This window comes from Phyllopteryx taeniolatus, chromosome 6 (assembly GCF_024500385.1).
Source record: "Phyllopteryx taeniolatus isolate TA_2022b chromosome 6, UOR_Ptae_1.2, whole genome shotgun sequence".
In the NCBI taxonomy this organism is placed as follows: Eukaryota; Metazoa; Chordata; class Actinopteri; order Syngnathiformes; family Syngnathidae; genus Phyllopteryx; species Phyllopteryx taeniolatus.
This window is the reverse complement of record NC_084507.1, coordinates 32774122-32787923: the sequence shown is the minus strand read 5'-3', so window position 1 is coordinate 32787923 and position 13802 is coordinate 32774122. Positions and strand designations below refer to the sequence as shown.

General features: G+C 51.7%; 1 protein-coding gene across 6 annotated transcripts; it reads right to left on the bottom strand.

Moving 5' to 3' along the window:
* Positions 1–272: 272 nt before the first annotated feature.
* syt16 (synaptotagmin XVI) lies at positions 273–13628 on the bottom strand. 6 transcript variants are annotated; one of them, XM_061776196.1, is made up of 7 exons: positions 12111–12956; positions 10486–10647; positions 7098–7271; positions 6651–6949; positions 2333–2809; positions 1671–1848; positions 273–1074 (listed from the first exon to the last, which is right to left on the bottom strand). In XM_061776196.1, the coding sequence occupies exons 1-7, from the start codon at positions 12154–12156 to the stop codon at positions 761–763; spliced, it is 1650 nt and encodes a 549-aa protein (XP_061632180.1). In that variant the 5' UTR covers positions 12157–12956; the 3' UTR covers positions 273–760. The 6 variants fall into 6 exon arrangements, with proteins under 6 accessions (XP_061632180.1, XP_061632182.1, XP_061632184.1 ...); XM_061776198.1 differs by lacking the exon at positions 12111–12956 and adding an exon at positions 12978–13628 and having other exon boundaries at positions 283–1074; XM_061776200.1 differs by lacking the exon at positions 12111–12956 and adding an exon at positions 9171–9798 and having other exon boundaries at positions 288–1074; positions 10486–10615.
* Between the last annotated feature and the right edge of the window lie 174 nt (positions 13629–13802).

Sequence of the window (13802 nt, the reverse complement as noted above, 5' to 3'; positions counted from 1 at the left end):
CCAATGTGGAGTAAAAAAAAAGGGCGAATAATATCAACAGCGCAGTCAGCGAACAGTTGGCTCGTTACCGTTCATTCAAGATGGACTCCGAGGTTTTTGTTCCTGGGCAGAAAAAAGGTTTGAAAAGAATTACGCGACGTGAGTCAAACCTTCCCAGAACGCAATTGTGGATTTTCCAGACCAAAATGATCCAATGAGAAAAACTCCTAACATTACAAGCGTCCTATGGATTTTGAAGTCCTCGTCGAATTTCAATATACTTTGTATATTTCCAAAGTAAAAGGTTGCATTTTTATTTTGGGAATTTTGTACATAAAAGTCGTAAATGTTGGATGGAGTATGAAGTCGTATATAACTGAGAAAAAGTTTTTTAGATTCATCGTCGAGTTTTTTAGGTGAAAGGTGCTATTTTCTTACGAGAAACGCTTAAATATTACGTCAATAAAGTTGTACATGTTCTCTTCTTAAAAAGGAGATTTTTGTTTTCCTTGGAATTGCATCAGAAAAAGGTTTCATCTTTTTCAGTTCTAATCTACAAATTCTCCAAAACCGACCACTTTTTCTTCAAGATTACGACTTTAATCTGAAAGTGTACTGCTTTTTTCTCAATAATATACAACTTTATTGTCCAAAAATGGATGTACAACTTGAATCTTGTAATATTCCAACTTTCATCTGGAAAACTTTTTGTTTGGAAAAGGTGGGCCTTTGTTGCATTGTTTTTTTCTTTTGCGCGTGTCCTAAACGGTCCGCCGAGGAGTCAGGCGTCGAGGAGGACGTGCCACCTGCACACTTGCGCGCCGCGCGCGTCCTTCGCGTCCCGCCAGTGGAGGCGCTCCTCCTCGCCGCTGCTGTTCTGGCCCAGGGCCGCCCAGCCGATCATCTCCTTTCGCTTGAGGCCGCGGCGGCCGTACACGGACGCCATGAGCGTGACGTCGGAAAGCTGGAAGAGCGGCACCTGGAAGGCGAAGGTCTCCCTGTACACCGGGTTGGGCTGCGCGCGCCGGACCGACGTCTTGCAGCGCGAGATCTCCTGGCCCACCGAGTTCAGCAGTGTCAGTCGGGCGAACGTGTCTGAACGCCGGCGGGGACGACCGGGAGGAGGTCGAGGCGTGAGGGAGAACACAAAGAAGACAAAGAATGAAGACGACGACGAACAACAGAAGGAAGGTGAATAAGCGCGCAAAAAGCATGAGAAAGAACACCAAGAAGAAAACAACAAAGAACATGAAGAACACGAGCAACATGAAGAACATGAGGAACGGGACGAAGAAAAACGTGAGGAAGAACATGAACGAAAGGAATAACACCTTGAAGAACACGGGAAACATGAAGGTGATAAAAGAACTGGAAGGAAAAAAACATGATGACGAACATCATGAGGAATAGGATGAAGAACATGATGATGAACACGACTAACATGGCAGAGCAAGAAAAACGTCGTGAGGCACATGATAAACACCAAGAGGAACAGGATGATAAACACAAGAAACCTGACAAAAACATGAACAACACGATGATGAGGAGGAACACGATGACAAACACGAGGAACATGAAGATGAGGAACAGGAAAAATTTCATGAAGACCAAGATGACGAACACCGCGAGGAACGCGAGGAAGACGACGAAGGCGGAGACGACGAGATGGACGATGTTCAGGAATGAAGTACCAGGAGGTCTGTTGGCAGCCATGTTCCTAAAGTGGCTCCCCTTGATGACCTCCACCGACATCCTCCCGGTGGTGGCGCTGTAGGAGAGGCCCATCAGGAGCTCAGGAGCGCCGCCGTGAGTCAGCGACTGCGTTGACGACGCGCTGTCGCCGGCCAGGCTCAGCTCCGAGTCCACGCTCTGCACAGGATGTCGAGAACAACATCAGGAACCGCACGGAGAAGAGCACAATGAAGATTGGGAAGAACAGGAACCGGAGGAGAAGAAGGCATCTTCATTTTGCGGCGAGGCTGCAGGACCAGACGGACATCCACGAGAATTTGCCATCAAACGGCCGTCGTCGATCGAGAAGCTTAACATTACAACACATTCCGTTCAAATCTGTTACTCCTCAAAATCATTGCAAAAATAGGGAATGGCTTTTTTTTTTTTTGGCATTAATGTCATTTCCGGACATTTTCTTGGGGAAAAATGAACTTCAAATGTACTTCACTTTGTTGAAATGATATTCAGTATGTTTATGTAATATTTCAGCGGCGAGTTATTGAGTTGTTAGTTGACATCAAAAACGCACACCTCGATGAACTTGATTTAGTTGGGAATATGTTGTCAGTCGAAGAGAACGTCAAAAAAGAAGAAGAAGCGTTTCCTTCGGACCGGGTACCTTGGTGTTGTGGCGAGGCTCCAGGACCAGACGGATGTCTGCGGTTCCGCCGGCCCGGTCCACACCGGCCAGAGGCAGAAGCTTCTCGCCCATCATCCGCTGCCGCGACATCCTGCCCTCCAGGGCGTACATGCGGAACCTGAGCGCCGCCGCCGGGAGGCGGGAGGCCTCCACGCGCGTCAAGGCGAAGGTCTGGCCGAAGCCGAGCGAGGCCGGACCCTCCGCGCCGGCCGGCCGCCTGAGCGACGTCTTGTGCCGTTGCTTCTTGGTGGGCAGGAGGACCACGTGGACCTGCCAGGCGTCCATCCCGCTTCGCCGCCGGTCCGGAAGATCTCGCGCCGACACCACGGTGACCAGCAGCTTCTCGGCCGCCGCTCGGTACTCCAGCGAGACCAGCAGGTCGCAGCACTTGGAGAGAGGTCGCCGGGGGGAGGAGCCGGCGGGCGAGGGGGTGACGTCATTCGGGGTTCGGGGCTCCTGATGAAGCGCGGGGTGACACTTTGATTTACATTCAGCAGACGGTGCGGCTTTTCTGTACTTTTACGGGATTTTATAGTTCACGCAGAGCAGGATTTACATCCAAACAAACGTGTCAGAATCTTGATCTTGATCGCTTGACGCCTGTTGCTGTAATTAGTTTGTTATCTTAGTTGTGTGGCTTGGTTGAGTTGTTGTTTGTTGTGTTGATTTTGTTGCGTTGGCTCACTTGTTTAGTTCCTTGTTTAGGTTGTGTTGTGTTGTGTTGTTTGTTTGTTGTTAGTTGTGTTGTTTTATTGCCTTAGCTGTGTTACATTTGTAATTGAGTTTTCCATCTCCAAAGCTCGAAATAAGCGGTTCCGTGGCTCCGTTTGCGGGTCAAAATTCACATTTTGTGGCTCCTAAAATCCCTGAAAAAGCAAAAACTGTGAATTAGAGTGACGACAGCGCGCTTACCGAGCTCGCCGCGGGAAGAAAATATGCCAGTGTGCTTCAGTGAAGATGCGCAAAGGCTGTTCAAGCTTTTTTCCAACGAATGCCTTATCTTTTAGGCACAATGTGAATTGAAGAAAACTGTTGTTTATATATCCCCCCAAAAAAAAAAAAGAAATCAAATGGTGCTTCGTCACATATGCGCAAGTCTCAAGGAAATCTACCAAGAAATAAATAGCAAGCAAGTGGAGTCAAGTCATCTTCAGTTGGTTGAAGTCAAGGGTTGAAGAGAACACAACGAAGCAAAGGCCGAGAGTGTTTTCCGTCGCTCCAATATCATTGGCGCACAATCCATCCTCGTTCGCATGACATCCAAATGTTGGCCTCCTTTCAAAAAGTCACGTGAACCAACCGAACCCGCGTTGCTCCCCTGTTCACTCAGTCGGGTTTGCTCACTGATTCGGAAGCCGTTGACAATTGATTCAAGGTGACGCTTCGTACGCTGCGGTGTCAATTTCGAAAACACGGTTCAGCTTTTGACGGCGACACTCCCGCAAACACGTTCGGTACTATGAAAATGATATTCCCAATTTGTACTGGACTTACTCATCGTGGAACGCACTTTTGTCAACATTTTTCTCGCCGTGGCGGAAGTGCAAAGGGATCCCAGAAGACGTTTGGGGGGGAAATCGCCACAACACCAGCAAGGCCGCTTCACTTCTTCAAATCTTGGGGCTTCTGTCTGCTCTACGAACCCTCACGAAAGGTTGGGTCAAATATCACAAAGCGTCCCGCCCTCAGTTGCGTGACTCGGCTGTCCAATCACAGCGTGTTTATTTCGAATCGTCCCAAAGCAGTCCGACGCTTCGCGTTTGGCCAGCTAGCTAAACTGTTCAATTGGCGTCCCCGCCTCTGTGGTTTTGTCGTGACGGTTCTCGTCGTTGTCGTCTTTATTGCGCGAGCCGCCAGCCGTGCAGGTTGCCGTGCTTCATCGACGGCGTGAAGTGCAAATTGTATTTTCTCTCGTCGTCGTTCATGTACGGGGAGAAACGTCTCAAAATGATTTGCGCGTGTGTTTTTCCATCCATCCATTTTCTGTCGCGCTTCTCCTCACGCGGGTCGCGGGCTTGCCGGAGCCCATCCCAGCTGTCATCGGGCAGGAGGCGGGTACACCCTGAACTGGTCGCCAGCCAATCGCAGGGCACATCCAAACAAACAACCATTCGCACTCACAATCACACCTACGGGCAATTTTGAGTGTCCAATTCATGCATGTTTTTGGGATGTGGGAGGAAAGCGGAGTGCCCGGAGAAAAGCCACGCGGGCACAGGGAGAACACGCAAACTCCACACAGGCGGGACCGTGTTAGCGTCACGCCCCAGACTTCCCTCTCCCCAACCACTTCATCCAGCTCTTCCGAGGGGATCCCGAGGCGTTCCCAAGCCAGCCGAAGGACGTATTCTCTCCAGCGTGTCCCGGGTCGTCCCCGGGGTCTCCGCCCGGATGACCGAGCTTCTCACCTTCTCTCTAAGGGAGAGCCCGGACACCCTGCGGAGGAAACTCATTTCGGCCGCTCGTATCCGGGATCTTGTTCTTTGGGTCACGACCCACAGCTCGTGACCACAGGTGAGGGGGGGAACGGACATCGACTGGTAAATTGAGAGCTTCGCCTTTCGGCTTCGCTCCTTCTTTACCACAACGGACCGATACCAAGTCCGCATCACTGCAGACGCCGCACCGATCCGCCTGTCGATCTCCCGTTCCGTTCTTCCCTCGCTCGTGAACAAGACCCCGAGATACTTGAACTCCTCCGCTTTGGGCAGGATCTCATCCCCGACCCGGAGAGGGCACGCCACCCTTTTCCGACTGAGGACCACGGTTTCAGATTTGGAGGTGCTGATTCTCATCCCAACCGCTTCGCAGCACCCCTTCCAAGGACTCCAGAAAGGGTGGGTACTCTGAAGTGCTGTTTGGCGCATAGGCACAAACAACAGTCAGGGCCCGTCCCCCCGCCCGAAGGCGGAGGGAGGCTACCCTCTCGTCCACCGGGGTGAACCACAACGTACAGGCGCCGAGCCGGGGGGCAATAAGTATACCCACACCTGCTCGGCGCCTCTCACCGTGGGCAACTCCAGAGCGGAAGAGAGTCCGACCCCTCTCGAGAGGACTGGTCCCAGAGCCCGAGCTGTGCGTGGAGGCGAGCCCGACTACATCTAGTCGGAACTTCTCGACCTCACACACCGGCTCGGGCTCCTTCCCTGCCAGAGAGGTGACGTTCCACGTCCCTAGAGCCGGCTTCTGTAGCCGGGGATCGGATCGCCGAGGCCTCTGCCTTCGGCCACCGCCCGGCTCGCACTGCGCCCGGCCCCTACGGCCCCTCCCACAGGTGGTGAGCCTATGGGAAGGGCAACCCACGTTACCCTTTCGGGCACCATGGGTGCCGGCCCGGCCACCGGAAGCTCGCCTTCAAGCCCCACCACCAGGCCTGGCTCCAGCGGGGGCCCCGGTGACCCGCATCCGGGCAAGGGAAAATGAAGTCCATTATTTGTCGTCATCATTAGGGGTCTTTCAGCCGTGCTCCCTCACCTAGGACCTGTTTGTCACGGGTGACCCTGCCAGGGGCATAAAGCCCCAGACCACTTAGCTCCTCGGATCACTGGGACACACAAACCCCTCCGCCACGACAAGGTGACGGCTCAAGGAGGGGACGAGCAAAATTGAATATTTACAAGTGCTAAGTCGCGATAACATGTAAATCGCAGAATTGAAAAACACGTGCTCCTAATTTGGAGACAAATTTCTCCCCATGGTTCATGCAGGTGGCTACGTCACATTGGCGAGTGCGCAACAACGCAGACTGCCTTGCCAGGTTGCTGCGAATGACCCCCACTCAATTCAAATGCAGATTTCCAACTCGAAACAAGATGACTCGTCGACAAGTCAAAGTCTGGTCAAGTCTTTCTGAAGTCGCAAGTCAGAAAACTGGCAACTGGAGTTCCCCCCCCCCCCCCCCCCCCCCATCCCACATCTCTAATGAAGTGCAAAGTCTTATTTTCTCTTTTGGATTTATAATTGCACTTTAACCAAGCAAAAATATAGTTTGACTAAATACTCGATTGTTCAATAAATTCTCAGTTGGGTTACTCGAGTACTAAAACATTCGCTTAGCTGCAGCGCTACATTCCACTCCTCTGTTTTATTATCGTATTTTTATTGTTATATGAAAAGCCCCTGTGCGAATAACATTTGATGATGATTAGGAAAACTGCTCTTCAAAGAAAAAGGAACAATTTCCAGCCTCGTTGTGTTGTTGTTTTCTATTGTGACGAAGACGCGCAAATGTTTTCCGCTGGAGCCCCGTCATTTCTGCCTAGCGACAACAGAAAAAGGCTTGAGGTGCGCGCAGTACCTGAGGTTTCCATGCGGCGGAACCGTCAGCAGTTTGGCCGCAGCCCGCCTCCAGGTCCTCCGAGTTGTTGTCCGTGATTGGTGGTTTCGCGTCGGAGGGTGCGGGACTCTCTTCCACGGCGGCCAACGAATGTGGTTGTTGTGGCGGGGGTCCCTCCGGCGCCCCCCGTGTCTCGTCCAGACGGTGACGTTGACCGGTGGCCTCTGTGACGGCTGGCGGGAAAACGTCCGCGACGAGAAAACGTGTTCGCGTCACAATTTGGCTCATTGACATAATCCCGCCCCAACACCGCTTTCTCTCTACGAACGGACGACACAGTACGAAAAGACAATTGTGCCAAAGCTCAAAGGTAAGCAGAGCTGCACTGTGTTTTGCTGGATGCGCAGATTAGCATTAGCGCCGCTCGCCCGACGATCCGGCCGTCGTGGTATTTTGGGAATTGTTTACCTTCCCGCTGGGACGACTCCGCGCCGTCGTCCGCCGTCGTCCGCTCGCCGGCAAAGAGATCGCGCCGACCGCTCGCCGCCGCGGGCCGGCGACCTTTCGAGCGTGACACGGAAATCTCAAAGTGTTTCATCAACTGGTTGTCGCTGTCCGAGGACGATTGGTCACCGCTGTCGACTGGTCGCACACAAATGAAGAGAAACATGATTTTTGGGGAACGGGTGCTCGCCCCCTGCAGGCCTGGAGTGCAAATTGTTGAGACAAAATCCAAACACTGCGTGCGTGGTGCGGCGCGTGCCCTAGGACCAGAGGGTCGCCGGTTCGAATCCTCGCCCGACTTAACCCGCATTGCCGACGAATACGTGCGGTCGGCTGGCGCAGAACGGCAGCCGCGCTTCTGTCACACCGCTCCCGACGCAAGCGGCTTGTCAATCAAAAAGCCTTGAAATTGTACAGTGCCTATAAAAACACGATATAAGTGTAATTCTTCTTCTCGTCGCGTTACGGGCCGCTACAGCGCCACTGTCTTCTCAGCTGCCTTTCCACGCGCTCTCCTGGACACACACTGTATCAAGCTTTCTCCTCATCATCATCATGTCAAGCAACTCCCGAGCTTTTCCTGTCGTAGGCCCAACATTCAAAGTCCCCCCATTCACTTCTAGGCTCTGTGCTTTCCTCTTCTCTTTCTGCCGAAGGACCCGCTTTCCACCTCTTCTTCTTCTTCTTCTTCGACTTCGAGCCACAGTAGCTGAATTGCCACCGGCGCCCCGCAGGTTGACGGCGCCGGCGGCGGACGTCGTTCACCCGGGCCACGACCGATCCGGTATGGAATTCTTTGACTGAACGCTCATATTTGTTTGGCAAAGTTTGAAGCCGGACGCCCTCTGCTTGGGACCGGCCTACGCTTTGCACTGGCTTGTGCCCCCCATAGGGCGCCATTCATTATTGTTATTATTCTAAAGCGCTAATTTGCTGAGTGGCCGCCAGCCATCAGGTTTTACCACAGCCGCAACAAGATTGTTCATATTAAGCACCACGGCATAATTTGGTTTTGTTTTTTAAATCGGGAAGCTCCTCTTCTAGCCAATCGTGGCCCCCGCCTGTTCCCAATGAGCCCGTTCACCTGTGGGATGTTCCAAACACGTGTTTGATGACACCTTCCTCAACTTTCTCCGTCTTTTTTGGAAGGTGTTGCAGCCATCAAATTGGAAGTTCGTGATTTTTGCTCCAAACAATCAAGTTGATCCGTTTGAACGTGAACTATCTTGTCTTTGTCGTGTATTCAATGAAATAGAGGTCCAACATGATTTGCAAATCCTTGTCTTCCGTTTTTGTTTCTGTTTAACACAACGTCCCGACTTCATTGGAATCCGGCTTGTAAATGCTCGTCTTTTCATTTAAGCCTACCTGTTTTTATTTCGGTTTGTCTTGTCCATTGTTGCCGCCAGAGAATGAATGCCAATCATCCGCGGAGATGCACAAATCTCAGGATATGTATTTTATTATTGGGTTGAAAAATATCGGGACTTTTTTACCTTCCAAATATGCCTTTGAAAAGTCCCGTGAAGACATACTGTACCTTTAAACCGTCTCTTTTGAGATGTACCGTAACTTTCAAGCGTGCCGTGACGACGTAGTGTACCTTTCAAACGTGCCGTGACGACGTAGCGTACCTTTCAAGCGTGCCGTGACGACGTAGCGTACCTTTCAAGCGTGCCGTGACGACGTAGCGTACCTTTCAAACGTGCCGTGACGACGTAGCGTACCTTTCAAGCGTGCCGTGACGACGTAGCGTACCTTTCAAGCGTGCCGTGACGACGTAGCGTACCTTTCAAGCGTGCCGTGACGACGTAGCGTACCTTTCAAGCGTGCCGTGACGACGTAGCGTACCTTTCAAACGTGCCGTGACGACGTAGCGTACCTTTCAAGCGTGCCGTGACGACGTAGCGTACCTTTCAAGCGTGCCGTGACGACGTAGCGTACCTTTCAAGCGTGCCGTGACGACGTAGCGTACCTTTCAAGCGTGCCGTGACGACGTAGCGTACCTTTCAAGCGTGCCGTGACGACGTAGCGTACCTTTCAAACGTGCCTTCGCCGTTTAGCATTTTTTGGGGACGAGCGCGCTGCCTCCCAACAGGAAGTGCTGTTTGTTCATCAGCTGAAATCCGGCTGACGTCGTGCGTCTTGTTTGAGGCGCGACCGGAGCGGCGTGTCCCGCGGAGGTGCGACGCCGTCGTCACGCCGTGTTTGCTTTCGACCTTTTGTTGACTTTTCGACGGGATCGGGCAGCTTTTGTCGATCCAGGCCACACACTTTCCCTTTTCCACAGGAACGATTTCCATTCTTGGAGGATCGCCAACATCTCACGCAAAACAGCACCCAAGCCATTTTTTCCTCTTTTTTTATATGCTGAAATTTTATCTTGAAGATTTCCTCTTTGATTTTGTACTTTCGTCTTGTTGTGCTGCCGCTCTTCATTTTTGGTTCCATTTTTGCATCCAAGTGAGATGTCGGTGCGTTCGCGACGACTCGACAACCTAGCATGTTGTGGTCGAATTTGTCGTATGGCGACGTGACAGCATTCGACGTTTCCATGTCAAAGCTTTTGCGCTCCATCAGAATCAGAATCCTCTTTCCGAAAAACACACCAGGAATTTGTCTCCGGTCGTCGGAGCCGCTCGAGTCCGACAATTGACAGAGAACACTTTGGAGACAGAAAGACATTGACAAAAAAAAAACAGTCACTGAGCAGTAAAGGCTTGCTGGTTGTCTGGTAACGCAGTTTCAGTTCGGGTCAGCATCGATCGGAAAATCGCAGTCAACGACGTCGCCCGACTCGAAAAAAAACGCGGCTGCGCCCGCACGCCGCCACGTCAACGGCGACCATCTTCTCCGGGTCAGATCCAAAAACCTGTTTCGTCAGCGCGCTTCTTTGACAAGGGAATCGACCTCTCGTTGTTTTCCTCGGCCGCTCGTTCAAGAACCAAAAGGCCGCCGACCGTGTGTCAATACGAGATTTAACTGGCCGATATTGGCCCTTTTCAAATCGGTGAAAATTGGCAAAAAAATGAGCCAATTTAGCCAATTTCTCTTTCTGTTATAAAGTGAACAAAAACTAAAGGGCAGAATCTTGTCAAACGGTCAAAGCTTCAGCCTCAAATTCATCGCTTTGTTGTCGCAAGCGGTAAGGAACCCAATTTTTTCATTGTATTCATTATATATTCATATATATTTGAATGAATTGGCAGATGAATCCGCTATCAGAATTTGATTTTGCTAAACATCGGGATCGGCATCGACCTAAAAAAATCCCTCGAGTCACACCGCTTGCCTGCCACCCGAAGAAAACCCACTCAGGCCTGTCACGGGATGACGTCGTGCCGTGTCTCACCGAGGCCTCGGCGGACCCCCGGAGACCGCCGCCGCCGCTCCAGACACGGAGCTCCGCCCACTTTGGAGAAGCAGAGCATCTTGTTGACGAAGAGGAAGACGAGCGCCAGCGCCGCGATGAAGACGCCCACCGCCGACAGGAAGCCCACCGCCTCCGGCGTGACTGGCCGCGGGAGGAAGAGGGGACACACAACGACACACTGATCAGACCACACCGACAGACGGCCTGCACGCACACACACACACGTGTGATAAGACGCAAACAACAACAACAACAACAAGGGTTTGTCATCATGGTACGTTCCGAGTTGCTTTGTCAGATGGCTCGCAGAAAAAGAACCTTTTCAGGAAGGAACCAAGTCAAAGTCAACAACAAGAGAGAAAAAAAGAGCAACGTGTGAGCGCGGCCCGTGTCGCCGGGGAAACGGGCCGAGAGCGAACGGTCGCCTCAAACGTTCAATGAACGGACTCGCTGACGAATGATGAACGGATGAGAGTAAGGATGGACGTCATGGATGGAGGAAGAGGAAGAGATGGAGGGAGGCAGCAATAAATGGATGCACGAATCATTTCGAAATGGTAGAACAAATTAGGGGATGGCTGAATGGATTCATGAAGGATACTTGGAATAAATGAAGGATTCAATGGATGAAAAGATAGAAGGACAAATTAATGTATGAATGAATGGATGACTGGGCGCTTCAATGAACGGATAAATGGATACATTCATGGATGACAGGGTGAACGGCCCACGGCCAAAAGGGAGTCGCTGCTCTCAGCTGGCATCCGAGTGACACGAGGAGATGCGACGCGGAAAATGAGCGTTGCTACGGCAACAGCCGCGGCCCTCTATAAAGGTGGAATAAGTATGCGGCGGGCTCGTGTTGCCATGACGCCGCGTGTCTGCGTGCAGATTGGCCGAGAGCTTTTCGGCCTTCGGGCCAACATTTGCCGACTTTAGAAGACGTAGACAATGCAAAAAAAAAACAAAAAACAAAAAACAACAATGTCACTGGAAGAACGACGCCACAATTTCGAATCAACTTCGAAATCAAGTGAAAGTAAGTTTGATCCGAGTGTTGTTAACAAGCCTGACAAATCTTTCAAACCAACGGGTGTACCTAATGGAGTGGCCAAAACGGGAGTCTCCGATACATCGCCGCTCGAGTGAAAGGGAAGAAAAAAGGGGGTGTGATGCCCTGGCACGTGGGCAAGGAGAGCCACAGACGGGACAAAGCGTGGAACGCGCAAAATAGAAAATGAAAACACTCGCAAGGAGCAAGGAACCAGGAGGAATTCAAAGATGTGTTGATGGAGGCTGCCACTGACGGATTTCAACGGGGAACGTCGCATTCAGAATGCGGGGAACTACGCGGAACTGTGAGGCACGTGTATCCTGTTTGATCTCCACCAGAAGTGACAAAAGTGCAAAACGTCCAGCTTCTCCAGAAGCGCCTTCCTCCGGCGGACCCCCTGCACGGGCCGCATCCCTCCGGGCCTGCGACAAGTCCGCCGGCGCTCCGGACGTTAGCGGCACGTTTCCCAACTTTCGCAGCGGCCTCCGGCGTACCCGATCGAGTGACGAAGGACATTTGGAAGGTCACGTGATCATCACGCTCCACCTACTTTCAACATCCGAAGACGGCGCCGTCGAGTTTGGCGCCGCGCTCATGTCTTCCGGAACCTCCTCCTACTCCGACTCCTTCTTCACCCGTCTTCTTTCTTTCTTTCTTTCTTTCTTTCTGTTCCCGCAGCCGGTTGTTCCGTCTGCGGTTCCCGTGCGGCGGCGGAGGAGGGTGGGGTCGACGCACGTACGCCAGTTGACGCGGGCGCGCGGCCTGCGGCTCGGTGAGCAAACAGGAGCCGAGAATTCTTTCGAACGATCGACGCGGTGCAGAACAAACGGCAGAATACGCCCGGCGCTTTCCGGCCAAACAGGAAGTCGTTTCCGGGAAGGGCCGTCCGGGAGGAGGAGGAAGTTGATGAGGTGCCGGGAGCCTGACTGGGTTGCCGTGGTAACCCAGCAACATCACACACACATAACTAACCCCGAACACGTGAGGGACACTTGATTAGATACACTGCAAACTGACTCGTAACTTTTCGGCGCACGTCGTCGCCGCCTTCCTGAAACTTTGCGCTGCCTTCGGATACGGCTTTTTTTTTTTTTTTTGTTGGTTTTTTTCCCCCCCAGATGCGAGTCATCATCTGGACAATTTTTTGCCTCAAGTTGAATTTACGAACGCTGTCCGGTGGGTGGCGGTGAACGCGACGCGCTTGACAACAAGCGGCAGCACTTTGGCAACTAGTGAACAATTCTTCCCGAAAAGAAGACAATTACAACTTGTGTTTTTAAAACAAGCACATGATTTAGCCTTTAGCCTTTATCTTAAAAACATGGTTGGCGGCATCGTCGATTGTTGCCGTTTTAGAAGAAATGAATGTTGGAACACAAACAGTGAAGCAACACATGTAGGCAGACAATATACTTACAGATGCATTTTCTTTATGGTGTGCGAAAAGCGACTAATATGACTGCAGCTTCCTGCGTCAACTGACAATGGCGGAGAAAGGCTTCTTTGTTTGTGTCTGCATGGCTGACTATACTAATACTGCCCCCGGTGGTCAGGTTGTCGGCGTCATAGGCTTTTCGTACTACTTGAACGCTGGCATCTAGATCCATTCCACACACGTCATTTCTGAATATTACTCCGCGCCGGACTAATACGCGAGCGCATCGGCCTGAGGTTCCGCCTGTGTGCTCGGGACCTGCTTTGGACAAGTTACAGGAGTTGACGCGACCAGCAAAAAAACACTTCCGCCGCTTCTGCTGTTAAGAAGTAACGGTACTTTTACTCCGTTCCAATGATCTCAATGTCGCTCGCTACTTTTATTGATCAATTATCGCATATTTATCAACTATTTCGCGCGTGAGACGGCGACTTTGACTTCCGCATCGGGCGCTGCTTGCTCCAATCCCCTTTAAGCACGAGTGACGTTTAAGTCAAGTTCGCCGATCAAACGACACAAGGAAGTCACGTGACCTCACGCCGTCTTCCATTGGGCTATTCACGCGAGATAAGCCAGCCCCGCGGATCGTTGTGCCTCAGTGGCGGCCATGTTGGGAAGGTCGTCGTTACCCTGAACGCAAAGGATTTCTTTACATTTCGTCGAACAGAAAACAACAGCTTTCATATATTGTAGTATTTGTCTGGCACTGTCTGCCCAAACGTGGTGATTCCAGCCACTTCTAACTTGAGAAAACGCCGTGCAGTAAATTGCAGATATTGTCGTTTTGGCTGTGCGCACACACACACA

What these genes read in the sequence shown, in the direction of transcription:
- syt16 (XM_061776196.1), bottom strand. Translation starts at nt 12,156, where the DNA reads ATGAGCGCGGCGCCAAACTCGACGGCGCCGTCTTCGGATGTTGAAA. An exon ending in GCCGTCTTCGGATGTTGAAA is followed by an intron (nt 10,648 to 12,110) that starts GTAGGTGGAGCG and finishes TCCCGCGGCCAG; the next exon opens with TCACGCCGGAGGCGGTGGGC. An exon ending in GGGGGTCCGCCGAGGCCTCG is followed by an intron (nt 7,272 to 10,485) that starts GTGAGACACGGC and finishes GTGTGCGACCAG; the next exon opens with TCGACAGCGGTGACCAATCG.